General features: G+C 43.6%; 2 protein-coding genes across 2 annotated transcripts in view; both read right to left on the minus strand.

The window, feature by feature from the left end:
* mtmr6 (myotubularin related protein 6) overlaps window positions 1-16,076 on the minus strand; it is a 703,086-nt gene that overhangs the window by 628,295 nt on the left and 58,715 nt on the right. The gene's annotated exons all lie outside the window — the stretch shown is intronic.
* Window positions 9,224-14,862, minus strand: ropn1l (rhophilin associated tail protein 1-like; the record flags this gene model as incomplete). Its single annotated transcript, XM_084048188.1, has 4 exons — window positions 9,224-9,403; window positions 10,160-10,315; window positions 11,006-11,129; window positions 14,732-14,862. 4 exons carry the CDS (start codon window positions 14,860-14,862, stop codon window positions 9,224-9,226), a joined length of 591 nt encoding a protein of 196 aa, XP_083904314.1.

Consider the following 16,076-nt stretch of genomic DNA (forward strand, 5'->3'; position numbering starts at 1 on the left):
GATCTGGTATTTTCAGCGCGCAACAACACCGTTGTGGGACAGAGTGTAAATTAAGCTAGAGAGCAGAACTTGTATAAAACATGGTAGAAAGGTTATGCAACGGTCCATACCGGTCAGGAGCACTGACATCATGGTTCTGGTCTGTCCCTGAACAATGGAGTACAGCAGTGGTTCTCAACCAGTGGTCCGGGGACCACCAGTGGTCCTTGGGGGGGTACCAGGGGGTCCCCAGCGAAATTAGTTAACACAATCATTTTAACCACTTAGCTTTGGCTATTCAAAAATAGCAGATCTACAAGTTCATAGCGCGGCACCGAGTGCCGCGCTATGAACTTGTAGATCTGCTATTTTTGAAAAATCTTGAAAATGTGTGCATTTTTAACTCAAACATTTGCTTCTGGGGGTCCCTGGCACAAAACATTTTCAGATGATGGTCCGCGGCCAAATGTATATCAATTTAGGGGTACTTGGCATGAAAAAGGTTGAAAACCACTGGAGTACAGAGAGACGGAACTGGACAGGCACTCGGTGCCGCGCTATGGGCTTGTAAATCTGCTATTCTTTTTATAGCCAAAGACATCTAAAATGACACAGTTCCCAGATTGATTGGGTTAAATATGGTACTGTGAGTAAATGTACTTGGTTACTTTCCACCGCATGAAAAGGTGTTGCCACTGAACCGTTTCCAGCAAGTCTGTAATGAAAAGCAGGCCGTCTGTTTTCCTGTGTGACATTTTGGAGATAAAGTCATTTGGGTGGAGTGCCGATCTACCCTGCTCTCCCCTCTCTGTTGGCCCAGAGCTCGGTGTGTGTGTGTGTGTGTGTGTGTGTGTGTGTGTGTGTGTGTGTGTGTGTGTGTGTGTGTCTCTCTCTCTCTCTCCTTTCCACCCCTTAAATCCTATACTGCCAAGTGACAAGGAGCAATGAATTCATGCTGGTCTTGGTTCTAACAACACTTGACAGAGCGACGGAGTGTGAGATGAACACACACACACACACGCACACACACACACACACACACACACACGCACACACACGCACACACATGCACACACACACACACACACACACACACACACACACACACACACACACACACACACACACACACACACACACACACACACACACAGCAAAAGAGATGGAGAGAGACACAGACAGACACACAAAGCACAAAAGAGACAGACAGACAGACAGATAGAGAGACAGACAGACAGAGAGACAGTGAGCATAACAGAGATGCAGAGAGAAACGTACCAAACGGATGAAAAAGGATGTTTTCATCCAAAAAGTTCATATAAAGGACAACCTATGGTGACTTTGTCTATTATAAACATATGCAGCTTTTCTCCTGTCGTCTCTTGGGAGAGTGTGTGTGTGCGTGTGCGTGTGTGTGTGTGTGTGTGTGTGTGTGTGTGTGTGTGTGTGTGTGTGTGTGTGTGTGTGTGTGTGTGTGTATGTGTGTGTGTGTGTGTGTGTGTCTCACTCTGTGCTTTGGGGCCAAGCGGCCTCGTGTGTGTGTGTGTGTGTGTGTGTATATACAGGTGATTTGTGGCAAACAGCTCACAGTCCCAATCCCACTCCAAGTAGGTATAAAGACAGGCTGTCCCTGGAGCGCAGTCAATTTTGTACTCGCTATCAACCAATGGTTAAAATGGCTTTGTAGTTGTGCTCCCCCCAATGTAATTTCCCCTAACCCCGTCCAGGGGTATGCAGATGATGTGGTAATAGCCTCCAAACAGGAGGATGTCATCAACACCATGCTCTCCAGAACAGACTCTTTTTTAGAGTGGTCTGGATTAGAGGTCAAAGATACAAAATGTGCTGTTTTCTATGAGCGACGAAGCGGAGGGAACCGCTGGTACAGGGCAAAAACAGATGTCATTCCCACATTTACAGTTAATAACAAGCCACTAAGAGTCTACGCACGTCATGAAACATATAACTATCTGGGCCATAAATTTAACGTGGCAGGGGAATGGGAGGAGCAAGTGAATGAAATTGTCTCTGATTATTCCGAGAGATTAGAGTTAATTAATTCATCACCCCTGCCACTCATCATGAAACTTGAAGCAGTCAGACAGATAGCCCTGGTTAAAGTTCAGCATTTGTTTTCCAATGTACATATTCCCCGTAAGTTTCTTAGTGAAATGAACAACAGGACTGTGCATATGGTGAGAAAATGGACCGGACTGAACACTCACTCAACACGGGACATCATTTTCCATACCAAGCAGGAGGGCGGACTTGGTGTTCCCAACTTTGAATGGACTTACATTGCCACGAGACTCAGCCATCTCCTCAATATGCTGAACAGTGATGACCAGCACGTCAGAGAGCAGGCCAGAGCCTCTCTGTTTCTGGACCTGCAGAAGCGCAAGGTCCCGCTGGCACGTGGGTCGGAACCAAGCTTCCTGGGCTACCGGAAGAAACCGAGTGGCAAGCTGGACAGCCGTGCCGCCGGATTTGGGGTGTGGTCAGATTGGCTGGACTTGAATGACCTCTGCGGCTGGTCAGATGTGACCCTGGAGTGGGTGGGGCCGGACTCCGAGGCTATCAATGCATCCGAGGAGGTAATCTCTGACCCCAACATATCTGTAATGGCCACTATTAACATCTGTGGATCAGGGTATGAACTGTCACTCACCAACGCCCGTGGTCACCTCATGTCAGCGCAACAACAACGACAACGGAAGCACTGGACTGAACTCAGACTGCAAGGAAAGCTTGCCTGTCTCCTGACCGCTGACCACTCTGTCTCTCATACAGTGTATAAAGGTGTAGCTCTTGATGAGGCCATCATCACCTTCACCTTAAAAGCTAGGCTCCAGGTTTTACCATCTAAGCTTAACCTTTCCATATGGCTCCCTGACAGTCATAGCCCACACTGTATACATCATGACCACGCACAGATTACTGAAACCATGGCCCACATCCTTAATGGTTGTCATGCGTACAGAGGGCTTTACATTTGTAGACATGATAGAATCGTGGATCTGATTGCAGACAGTATCATTTCCACATTCAGGTCACCTGCTCCAATGCTGTATAAGCACTCCACTGTGAAGCCGAGTATGTTCAATCTGTGTAGTGATGTCTCAATGTTCTCTGATATAGCAGCAAATACCCCCGATATTGTTGTTGTTGATGAGAATAACAGAGAGGTTCTCATTCTAGAGGTTGGCTGTACGTTTGACCACAGCCTAGAAGAAGCCTTTATAACTAAAGTGTTGAAGTATCAACTGCTAGAGCAGACCATGTCGCAACTGGGCTACAACTGTAAACTTTTAGTTTTCATATTTGGCAGCCTGGGCCATGTTCATAAGCTCGTTGTTAGAGGCCTTCAGATGGCTGGTCTCTCAAAGAGAAAAGCCAAACAGCTAGCAAAATATTGCTCAGTGTCAGCTATCATTGGCAGTCGCGCTATTTGGAGACGGCGCTGCTATTTGTACCCTTAAGCTGTATACTGACTGTTTGGCCCTACGTGTGTGTATAACTGTAACTTTGATTACCTTTGTCGGCAGGTATGCCGTAGTAACCCACAGTGTCAGACTGCACTACTAGTATTTGTGTCCTTTAGACCTTGTATTTATGTGGACATAAATAAAGAATTCAAATGTGTGTGTGTGTGTGTGTGTGTGTGTGTGTGTGTGTGTGTGTGTGTGTGTGTGTGTGTGCGTGTGCTGTGAGTGTGTACAGCACACTGTTTCGGAGGAGCGAACAGGAAAAACACAAGACTTTATCTCTTTCTCTAAGTGCTGACAAGCTGTTCTTCTCAGGACGCTCACCCGCCCCCCCCCCCCCCCCCCCCCTCTCTCTCTCTCTCTTTCCTTAACTTGTCTAAATGAATATGGCAGAGTGGACAGGCTGCGTGCAACGCGCCCAGAGCTGATAAGCTCTGTGCGTGTGATGAATGAACTCTGGCTGAGAGACTCAGGGAGAGAAAAGAGACACACACACACGCGCACGCACACACGCCATGGTTGCCAGATCTGCTCATTATAATTTCCCCGCAAGATTTTATTTGAAAATAGCCGATCTACGAGCTCACAACGCGTTGTGAGCTTGTAGATCTGCTATTTTCAAATAGCTGATGTACATGTTAAAGTGCTCATGGTGGCCCATAGTCGCTTCTTTTGGGCTGGTTTTCCTAGACCTGGTTGCTTGTTTCTCTCACAGAATCTGGCAACACTGACGCACGCACGCACGCACGCACGCATTACTGTAGTCGTGAGGACAATTTTAGGACAGCATCGAAACTAGCTGGAAATAGCCGGAACATAGCCGATCTACAAGCTTGTAGACATAATTGTCAGGTGCTTGACACTGGCGTGCATCTAAGTCACCTCTAAAATGTCTCATCCTTGCTAAGAATCTTTTCCTATAATTGTAAACCTTTAACTCTAAAACGGTGCATTTATATAGCGCTTTTATCCAAAGCGTCTTACAATGATTGTTCATTACATTCACCCATTCACTTCACACACACATTCACACATCGATGGCGGAGGAAACCATACAAGGCACCAACCTGCTCATAGGGAGCAATTAGGGGTTTAGCGTCTTGCTCAAGGACACTTCGACACTAACTCGAAGTGTGGGAGCCTGGGGTCGAACTGGGAACCTTGCGGTTTCCCGCTCTACCGCCCACTCTACCCCTGAGCCACTGATTTAAAAATCATTTATCTCAGGAAGATGGTCCTCACAATGTCTATTTCTCAAATTCTACTATAATTGTGGGGACATAATAGCCATAGTAATTCGAATACATACACATACACACACACGCACTACAATTGACGATTTGTGGATAAACGCTCTCTGCTCCGTGTGTTTCTCTGGTGTGTACGTGTCGTGTCAAGAGACGGTCGACCCGACCCGAGGCACCGCTGTGCCTCAGACAGACAGACAGTGATGATGAATAACAACCTATTGTTTTTGATGAGAAGGATTAATGCTTCAGATTCCTGGGAAAGACAGGAGCACCGTGACTGCTGGGTAAAGGGCATCTATTTATTGTGTCCTGTCATTTTTCTCCATTCCCTGTATTCCTAGCAGTCAGCAGCCTGGAGCGTCCATGCTGTGGTGATCGATGCTGTATAGGGCCCAGGTGGTTCTCAACCATTTGAGGCCCTGACCGCCCAAAATAATCATATTTTTAAACTGGGGACCCCCAAAAATAATCATATTTGAACTGGAGACTTGGACTTGTAGGGGCTGAGGCATTACATTTAGTGTGACTCAGTTCCACAGATAAATATTGTGAAAATAGCTGATCGCCTCGCGTTTGTGAGGTTGATTATTTGACAATTTGGCCAATGTTTGACCAGTTTTTATAGTACAGTTTGTTGATTACTTTTGATGCAGTAATGTATTTCATTTCTTTAAAAAAAAAATAAGGTATTAAAAAGGTCTTAAGACCTTAAATTGTCATGTCATCTGTGGACCCTCCACACAATCATGTGAGGACCCCCCTGGGGGTCCAAGTCCTGACCCACAGGTAGTGCACTGTGCCACTGAACTACCATCCTGACATGTTAGTGCAGAGCCAGCATGTCATGCCAATACAATATGACCGACCACGCTAGAGTGGCACTGACATGACACGTCACCACATTACAGTGGTGTAAAGTACATTTACTCAAGTACTATAATTACAATTTTGAGGTACTTTTACTTCACTGGAGTATTTCCAATCTTCATTACTTTTACTCTACTACATCTCAGAGGCAAATATTGCACTTTTAGTCCACTGTAATAATTTGACGACTTCCGTTACTAGTTACTTTGTAGATTGAGATTATTGCAAAACATACATTAACGACTTCAGCCCTATGTTTACTTCAGCTATTTGAAAATAGCAGATCTACAAGCTCACAACGCGTTGCGATGTGACACACAAAATATTTTTTATACATTTTGTAAACCTGTGAAATGTGACATCCTGCATCATGAGTACCTTTACTTTTGGTGCTTTAAAGGTTTCATGACATTCAAAAAAGCCTAAAGCCTTTTCAATTGCAATGAAAAAATAAATCTTTGCCTGCGGGTGTCGCTGTTGAGGGATTTTGCCTGTCAATCATCACCTCTGCTCCGCCCTCCACAAAGGAAAGGATAGGGGAGGGGAGGGGCGAGGAGGAGAGTGGGCGGGAATAATGGCCTGTGACTTCCCTATCCAAGGGCCAATCTCAGATTACTTTTCAGCCTAATTATTCAGAAAACCCCAGACCACAGAAAATCCACTGAATGTTCAAAGTTCAGATTTTTGGGGTGTAATTGAGGTCATAAAACCCCCCAAAAAACATTAAAAATAAAAAAAATGAAAATGAATGTCATAGAACCTTTAAGTATATTTTAACGCCAATACTTTTGTACTTTTAATCGACTAAATGTTGAATACTGGACTTTTTTTGTAACATCATTTCTTCATTATGGTATTAATACTTTTACTTAAAGTAAAAAGCAGTTCCACCTTCCACTTCCACCACCACTGCCACATTAGAGCATCATTAGTGATGAGTGTTGTGATTGGTCGAAAAATATCATTTCCGGGGAAGTATGTCAGACGGAAGTCTGACATATAGTGCCCCTACAGACACTCTCTGCATTAGGTCCTGACCATGCAGGCTGAGGCTTTTCTCTTCTCAGATGAGTACAGGCTAGGAACGAGGCTAAGGACTATGTGGCAAGGGAACAATAACAGACTTTAGAGAGAGAACCAGATGTGTCAGAGAGCTCCTCTACCTTCCTCCCTCCCTGGTGTTTCTAGTCTAAATGCACCAACCAGCCAGAGTCTGACTGCACCGCCTGTGGAGGCCAGGCAGCCCTCTAACCATCTTGGAGGCTGACGTGTGCATAAAGCATCAGGTATTCAACAGGAGGGGGGTCCGGGACCACTAGGGGAGGGGGGGGGGGGGGGGGGGGGTACCTCAGAGATACTACAGGGCCTGAAAACACTTTGAAGACCCCCTGGCATAGAGAGCCTTCCAATAAACAGTGCGTTTAGTCGCTTGGCCCCGAGGACATTGATTCCAGGCTGTGTCCTCAACGCATGCACACAGCACCAGCTGTCAAGGAGTGTTTGTGGTACATTTTAAACTCCCTCTGCCCTCTCCCAAGCTGTGTTCCCCTCCAAGGTACTGTAGCATACCTGAATGACCAGAGACTAGGGATGGGACCATATGAAAATTACATGTCACGATTATTGCGGCAAAAATAATGGCGATTAACGATATTATCGCAATAATCAAAATATGCTTAAAACTTTAAATGACACTTTCGTTTAACCACTCGGACCCCCAGCATCCCTATTCTGGGGGGGGAACGTTCACCAAAAATAGTAGATATACAAGTTCACAACGTGTTGTGAGCCTGTAGATCTGCTATTTTTGGAAGTTTTACTGAATTTGCAGCCCAATAATAACGATTATCGTCTTTTTTTTTGTACATAGTGGTATTTTTTCTCTGTATTTTTATGTAGATTTTTGAACTGTTTGGTTGCTACTATATATGTCTATGAAATTAATTCAACGGAAACAAGTCCGCAAGGACTTTTGTGGTCGGACCTTTTAGACAAAGTATTATAAATGTGTTGTTTTACATTCTTTTGCCTAATAAAAATTTCAATCAAACTCCCAGCCCTACTAGAGACCGGTCACCCTTACTTCATCAGTATTTTGAGAGTAAGACACTACAGTTGTCCCGTGCTGCCTGCCTGCCACGCTGGACACATGGAGACTACCAACAATGTAGTTGCACACTGCCCTCACTCACCTGGATGAGAGGAGGAAGCAGATACTGGACTTCCTATCGGCCTGCTGGCAGGTGGTGAGAACAGGCACCATCATGAGAAAAAGAGGGGAAGTCCGCACACCGTTTGTGATCCCAGTGGAAGAGTTTTTCTTTATTTGTTAGGCTTACAAATTAACACTAACAAATTTAAAAAAACTTTTCCACTGGGAGCTCAAATGGTGTGCGGACTTCCCCTCTTTTTCTCATGTACGTATTGTTGTTAACTGCTTTAGGATGTGTGCGTGCACTGCTTACCCCTCGTTCCTATTTGCAACAGGCACCATCATGTCAGACCACCCTCTGACCCTCAACAGAGGAGCCCCTCAGGGCTGCGTGCTGAGCCCTCTCCTCTACTCCGTCTGCTAAAAAATGACTGTACTCCCTGTACACTTACGACTATGATGATACGACTATGATGATACGGCGGATCACTGACACAGTGGTGCCAGGAGAACAACCTCGCTCTCTAAACGTCAACAAGACCAAGGAGCTAATTGATGTCACGTGGTCATTGGAATGGGCTCCCGCCACATATAATAAGGATAGACAATAAATCAAGCTTCAAAAAGAAATTGAAGGAAGCCGTGATAGTAAAATAGTTGGATTTAGTTAGCTTGTTTAATGTTTGAACTATGAGTAATTGGATACAATTTTTTTGTTTGTAATTTTTTTTTTTAGTAATTTCTTGATTTGTAAACTAAAAAGTAATATACTATGTAATCATCTCGCACCTTAATTGACGCAGGGAGCCATGGAGTGTGGAGTCAGCGTTGTGGAGGGTCTCCCAGCAGACACATGCCCCGACTAACTCCACACTTTCCACAAAAAAATCCTCAATATTCTGCCTATAACACCAGCTGCTTCCCATACCGTTACTGTACTTGCACGATGCACAGTTAATATTAAACTAATTAGTACCCAGTACTTATGTAAATCACTTCCGCAGTTAGTGCAACGTCAAAATCGTCACAACTTTTTGGACAACAGATCTACAAGCTAACAACGCCTCGCGTGTCGACGCATCTGTGTCATTTTAATATTTCTTTGGCTATTCAAAAATAGCAAATCTACAAGCTCATAGCGCGGCACAGAGTGCCGCGCTATGAGCTTGTATATCTGCTATTTTTTGAAAAATCGTGAAAATGTGTGCAAATCTTTACACATATCTTCTCAACAGTTTTCTGAACAACTTATGTTGCTATAATATCAGTGGTTCTCAAACGTTTATAGAATTTGTGAAGACCGAAATCTTCAATCAATTGTTGTTTTGTTTTGTTTTAACTACTGTATGTAATGGTAGAATTCCATTGTATTATGTTTTAATTGGATTGTGAAGTGTGAATGTTGTGAATGTGTGACCGCAGAAAGACTAGTCTTCACTGTGGTGAGGACTAATGGGGATCCGCAATAAACAATAAACAACAATAAACACCTACGCTGTCACGGTCAGGGTGCTGAGGACGTCCTGGACGTGGTCCTGTGGGATGTCCCCGTCCAGCCGGGACAGGAAGGTGTAGAGGGTGACGAAGGTGCTGAAGGGGATCCGCGCCGCGCCCCCATCCTCATCCTCTGTCAGGATCTCACAGGCGACCTCCAGTGCACTCTGGATGCTCTGAGAGAACACACACACACACACACACACACACACACACACACACACACACACACACACACACACACACACACACACACACACACACACACACACACACACACACACACACACACACACACACACACAAACACACACACACACACACACACACACACACACACACACTTATTTTGTTGCTGGGCAGAAACCTTATTTCTCCATATTACAACTTTTGTGTTTTGTTTGTTTTTTTGTACTTTAATGCCCTACTTTGTCGCACTACACTACAGTGTCAGACAAAAGTAGCCGAAATAGCAGTTGTGAGCTTGGAGATCTGCTATATCTGGACGTTTTTGAAGAATAAATGAGTGAAAGTTAAAGTGGTTAAGTGTGTGTTTGGGGGCTTATAAATACTGAGCCAATGAAAGGTATTAACTATACTACCTTGGATCCATTGGAACACAGGTTATTTATTCTTTCTCCATTTCCTGAAAGGTTTCTCCCCCGAGAGTGATGATTTGAAGGTTTAAAAAAACAAAAGAAAAACTGGTTGTGTCTATATGAAACATGACTGCCCTCCTGTGGTCAAACCATGCAACAGCCTCTGAATCAGCAACTTGCTGCACATCTAACAATAAGCTAATTTAACCTGGTGACCCTTATTTTGGGCCAATGTTCTTTTGTTCAAAACCATTACTTTTCAGCAAATGGAAAAGAGAACCTGTGTTCCAATGGATTCTGTTTCCCATATGAGAACATCATCATCCATCTCACCCCTCCTAGAGCGCTGCAGCCCAGAGCGAAGAAGTGCATCCAGTCGATGATGTCTGACTCTGAGGTGAAGTTACCCAGGGAGAGCAGGGTCTGCAGCTGATCCTCTGGCAGACACACACCCTTCCATCTCTGTGTGAGGTCCTCCCTGCTGCATGTCTGCCTCGGCGTGGACACGTCTATGTGTGTTGGACACAGCTGGGGGGGGGGGGGGGGGAGAGAGAGAGAGAGAGAGAGAGAGAGAGAGAGAGAGAGAGAGAGAGAGAGAGAGAGAGAGAGAGAGAGAGTTTCTGTCAACATTTTTCAAAATAAAAATTAGAACATTTTAAATGTTCAAATTGCTTAAGTATAAAATAGGGCTTAAGTGATTAATGTATGCTTTGTAATAACAATCTAGTAATTAAAGCTGTCAAATAAGTATAATATTTTTCTCTGAGATGTAGTAGAGTGTAAAGCATTAATAGGTGTAAATGATCAAGGAAAGTACTACTTATTTTTATACTTAAGTATTTATTATACGTAACAATACTTGAGTAAAGGTACTTAGTTACCTTCCACCACTGCCTTTAAGTGGTTAAAGGGATAGCCCAAAAAAATGATGCCTTGAATTCATGGAAACGTTTTTGCTTTTGTCGCATTCCTAATAATTTGATGAGTCTCCTAACTGAAACTCGGTCATCAAATTATTGGCTTGGCGACAAAAACATCTCCATGAATTAAGGCTCCATGGGGTGAGTAATCAATAGAAAAGAAAATTGTGGGTGAATTATCACTTAATATGACAGAAAGCCTTGTGCCACCATGTCTCAGGTCAGTGCGTGGTCTGTCTGTCCCCCTGCTGGTGACTACCTGTCTGTGCAGGACCTTGAGCAGACCTGGGGTCAGTCCTGTGTCCGTCTTCTGGGTGGCCACATGCGTCTCCAGCCTGTCTTTGACTGGCAGAGGCTCTCCTTTGGCCAGAGCATGGAAATATCTGCACACACACACACACACACACACACACACACACACACACACACACACACACACACACACACACACACACACACACACACACACACACACACACACACACACACACACACACACACACACACACACACACACACACACACACACACACACACACAGAGAGAGAGAGAGAGATGATTTAAACATTGATTTCAGAGAAAGGCACTGAGACCAAGGTCTCTCTTTTTTACACATTCAAAGAAAGGACATTTACACCAGGGCCGGCGCTATATACAAGCATTATGAGCTTGTAGATCGGCTATTTACAAGCATTATGAGCTTGTAGGCTATTTTCAATGGTCTTAATGTGTATAGAGCTGAAGTTGTTACTGTGTGTTTTGTAATAATAATCTGAATTTACAAAGTAACTACAGTAGTTACTAAAGTTTTCAAATAAATGTAGTGGAGTAAAAGTACAATATTTGGATTCGAGATGTAGTGGAGTTGAAGTAAAGTATTGGAAATTGGAATCACTCAAGTAAAGTACAAATAACTCAAACTTGTACTTAAGTACAGTACTTAAGTAAATGTACTTAGTTACTTTCCACCACTGTAATATGGTACCATGACTTGAGTTTCTGAAAAATATCATGCACACGCACGCACTCGCTCGCTCACACGCACACACTCCCAATTCAATCATCTCACCTTAGAGCTATCAATGTATGAGACAGCATAATGAAGGTAGTAATGGGAGAGCACATTGGTTAATGTCATTTTCACTCACACAGCTCCCAGGACTAATTCAATATCCTTGTCAGCAATGTCACCGCACTAAATCATCTACTGTCATCATTCCCCTCCCCTCTCTCACATGGACAGATAACACTGTCATCGTGTTCGATGAGATTAGATGACATTTATTATCGTCCTCAGAGAGGAAATGCTTTTCACCATCTCATCATGTGCAGCGGTGGACAAAGTACTCAACCCCCCAGTACTCGAGTCAAAGTATAGATACCTACTCATACTCCTGGTCATCAACAACAAGTTTCTCAGTCAAATTTGTACTAGAGTTAAAGTGCGCAGTATCACAAACAGCGATAATAGCAGATCTTCAAACGTCCGGGTTTTCTTCTTAATAAAAATAGCAAAATCAACAGGAAAGAAGGAACATTCTTATTAAAAAAAAAAACAGTACTGGATTTGGTGATGTTCTGTATTGTCTGAATCAACTTTGTTTGTGTTTGTTTATGTGCTAAAAGAGTGACTTTGAGAGCCGTTTCAATAATAATAACGAATTGCATTTCTATAGCGCTTTTTCTAAGTACTCAAAGCACTTTACAATGGTTCATTCATTGGGAGGTGAAGCAGCAAACAGTCGAAGCCAGCGTTCTCACTTCCCACACCAATGGTCACAAGCTTGTGCCGACTGACTCATTTGAGGCAATGTAGGGTTCAGTGTCTTGCCCAAGGACACTTCGACACGTGGACAGGAGGAGCAGAGATTCGAACCGCCGACCCACGGATGACGGATCATTGGACAACCTGCTCTACCTCCTGAGACACAGCCGCCCACAACGTAGCTGTACAATGTAGGTCAACGAGGAGCATATTTTGAATGAACAATTTCTTATCAATGGAGCAATTATTTTAGATTTCTTGTCCACCTTTGGAGTAACATCATGGCAAGGTAACTACACAACTCAAATCTTGCCCTTTAAGCATCCAAAAATACAAATACTCAAGTAAAGTACAGTGCTCTAGTACAGTGCTCAAGTAAATGCAGGCTATTTCGTTTACTGTCCACCACTGATTACCGACCATGGACATATTGTTCATCCTGTGAAGTTTCACGCAGCGCCGAGCGTGTTCAGACCTCGTGGAGGACAGACAGATGAGTTTAAGCAGTGCAGCAAATGAAGGCCCTCGGGAACCAATTAGAGCCAGTCAGTGCCAAGATGACAGCTGCTGGGTGAAAGGGCCTTTTATGTTTTTGTATTATGCTCCATTCTAGTCTAGTCTAGTCTGGACAAGGTTTATGGCATCATTTAAGAACTCGAGATTGATATTAAATTAAAACTAGAAAAAGTGCTCCTCGGAGCACAACTCTCCGCTGTTGGGAATGTTGGGAATGTTCTGTATAAGTGTCCTATCCGTCCTGTCTGTATAAGTGTCCTATCCCTCCTGTCTGTATAAGTGTCCTATCCGTCCTGTCTATGTAAGTGTCCTATCCGTCCTGTCTGTGTAAGTGTCCTATCCGTCCTGTCTGTGTAAGTGTCCTATCCAATTGTTACAGTATCCGCCATTTCTCAACCATTTCGTGATTGTTCCTGTCTTACCTCACTCTTACCAGACTTGTGTTGGGAATGTTGGGAATGTTCTAATTCTTATGTTCTAACTGTCCACTGTCTATATACTGTATAAGTGTCCGATCCGTCCTGTCTGTATAAGTGTCCTATCCGTCTGTATAAGTGTCCTATCCGTCTTGTCTGTATAAGTGTCCTATCCGTCCTGTCTATGTAAGTGTCCTATCCCTCCTGTCTGTGTAAGTGTCCTATCCCTCCTGTCTGTATAAGTGTCCTATCCGTCCTGTCTGTATACTGTAAGTGTCCTATCCGTCCTGTCTGTATATGTATACTGTAAGTGTCCTATCCGTCCTGTCTGTGTAAGTGTCATATCCCTCCTGTCTATGTAAGTGTCCTATCCGTCCTGTCTGTGTAAGTGTTCTATCCGTCCTGTCTGTATAAGTGTCCTATCCGTCCTGTCTGTATAAGTGTCCTATCCGTCCTGTCTGTATAAGTGTCCTATCCGTCCTGTCTGTGTACTATAAGTGTTCTATCCGTCTGTGTAAGTGTCATATCCCTCCTGTCTATATAAGTGTCCTATCTGTCCTATTTGCTAATTATGTATCAGCCATGCAGCCATTTCGTGATGGTTCCTGTCTTACCTCACTTTGGCAGTGGCAAAGACACTGCCAAAGTGACGCCATGTATTTATACAATATTTCACCGTATTGTCACGTGTCACGTGAGGCTTGACCAATCGGTGTGTCATATTTAGAAAGTGAAAACAAAACTCTCCTGCGGAGAGTAATAACACTAGATTGTTGCCCATAGGGCACAGTCCGGCCTACTCGGGGAACTTAAGGATAACACGTTGAGAACGATGTATGTTGTGAATGCATGGACCACCCACTTATGCGATAGCCTACCTGTCTGTCTGTATCCCTTTTATGCCCATATATGGTATAGGCATGTAACGATTTATCGTAAATTCGATTCAAACTGGTGACAATCTAAATCGATTTAATAAAAACTTCCCACTCGTGGCATCTCTCCCACGGGTCCTTGGCGGTACGCACGCCAAATAGCCGATCTGCAAGCTCCATTGTGAGCTTGTAGATCTGCTATTTTCAAAAGTTTTTTATACATTTGAAAACTTGAAATGGGACATTCTGCATAATGAGTACTTTTACTTTTGGTACTTTAAGTACATTTTGATACCAATACTTTTACATGTACATTTTGAATTCCAGGCTTTTACTTGTAACAAAGTATTTCTACATTGCAGTATTGATACTTTTACTTGACAGCAAAAATGCAAGAGGTTTGCTATACGTACGCTGCACACCATAGCAGCACGTCACGGGGCTGGGTTCTGATGGCTGCCTTGGTGAACTGTTTGAGGATGTCTGGCAGCTGAGGAGGAATGTTGATTTGCTGGGCACAGTACATGGTGTCTGGAAGAGGCATTGCTCTGCAAAAAGAAACAAGGAAAAAAAGACCACAATACACTGACGAAAAGACAGGAGGCGGCTTGGAGCTGTCAGAATTGAGGATGCTAGTGTAGGATTCTCCTTTGTGGAGTGACATGGAGGGACAAGGGGAGGTAGAACGATGGCAGGAACACAAGGAGGGACAAGATCAGAAATTGACTACATTTGAGGGGTCAGCCCAGGTAAGGAGGTTTGGGGATTAAAGGAGTAGTTCACCCAAAATATTACTTGTTTTTTATCAATTACACCAGTGGTTCTCAAACTTTTTCATGTCAAGGGCCCCCAAATTGACACTTATTAGCCCGCGGACCCCCATTCAAAAAGATAAGCCAGGGACCCCCATAAGAGAAGATTTTACGGCTCTCTAGCAGTGATTCTCAACCATTTTATCACTTGGACCGCAATTAATATTGTAAAATCTGTCAATTTAACTCTGAGAGTGTACAAATGGAACCAAATGGACCCGTATTTGTACACTCTCAGAGTTACAGACCCATAAGGGTCCATTTGGTGCCTAATCTATCATTTAGCTGGGGACCCCCTGGAACTCTCTTAAGGACCCCTGGGGGTCCCCGGACCCCACTTTGAGAACCAATGAATTACACACCCCATGAAGCATTGAATTCATGGAGATTTTTTAATACTTGTCCCATTCCTAAGCCAATAATTTGATTATCCCTCTTTCTCCATCAAGGAACAATGAGGGTCACTGGACCACACTTTGAGACCCACTGGTGTAACAGAGTGTTTCCAGTGAGCCAACGTGCACAATATCAACACCCTGGTTCTGTTTGGCCAGAATGGCACAGAGCCTTCGTTAGTATAATTGGTAACACCTGTGAAGGAAGTAAGGAAGAGGCCCAATTTCCTTCCATTTAATAGGGAGATGAACAATGACTTCATTAACATATATACAATTACTGTAATATCACTTACTGTACAAAAAACATTTAGCTGGCCAAGTGAAACACTTAAAAGCCTATTTTATCCCAAAGTACACTTAACAGTTGCAGTGCAGTTGTAATTACCTCAAAAAATCAGGGAAACAAGCTCAGTATAAATACATCCAGTTAAAAAACCCATCTCTTCAATTTAGCTTTATAATTAGCACTTTATAAGACAAATGAATAGCTAGCATTTTATCTACGCTGCTTTCTTTGCTGATATCATTGTATTGAATTATGTTTTCGT

This window comes from Gymnoscopelus microlampas (genome assembly GCF_963454915.1).
Source record: "Gymnoscopelus microlampas genome assembly, chromosome: 22".
Classification (NCBI taxonomy): domain Eukaryota; kingdom Metazoa; phylum Chordata; class Actinopteri; order Myctophiformes; family Myctophidae; genus Gymnoscopelus; species Gymnoscopelus microlampas.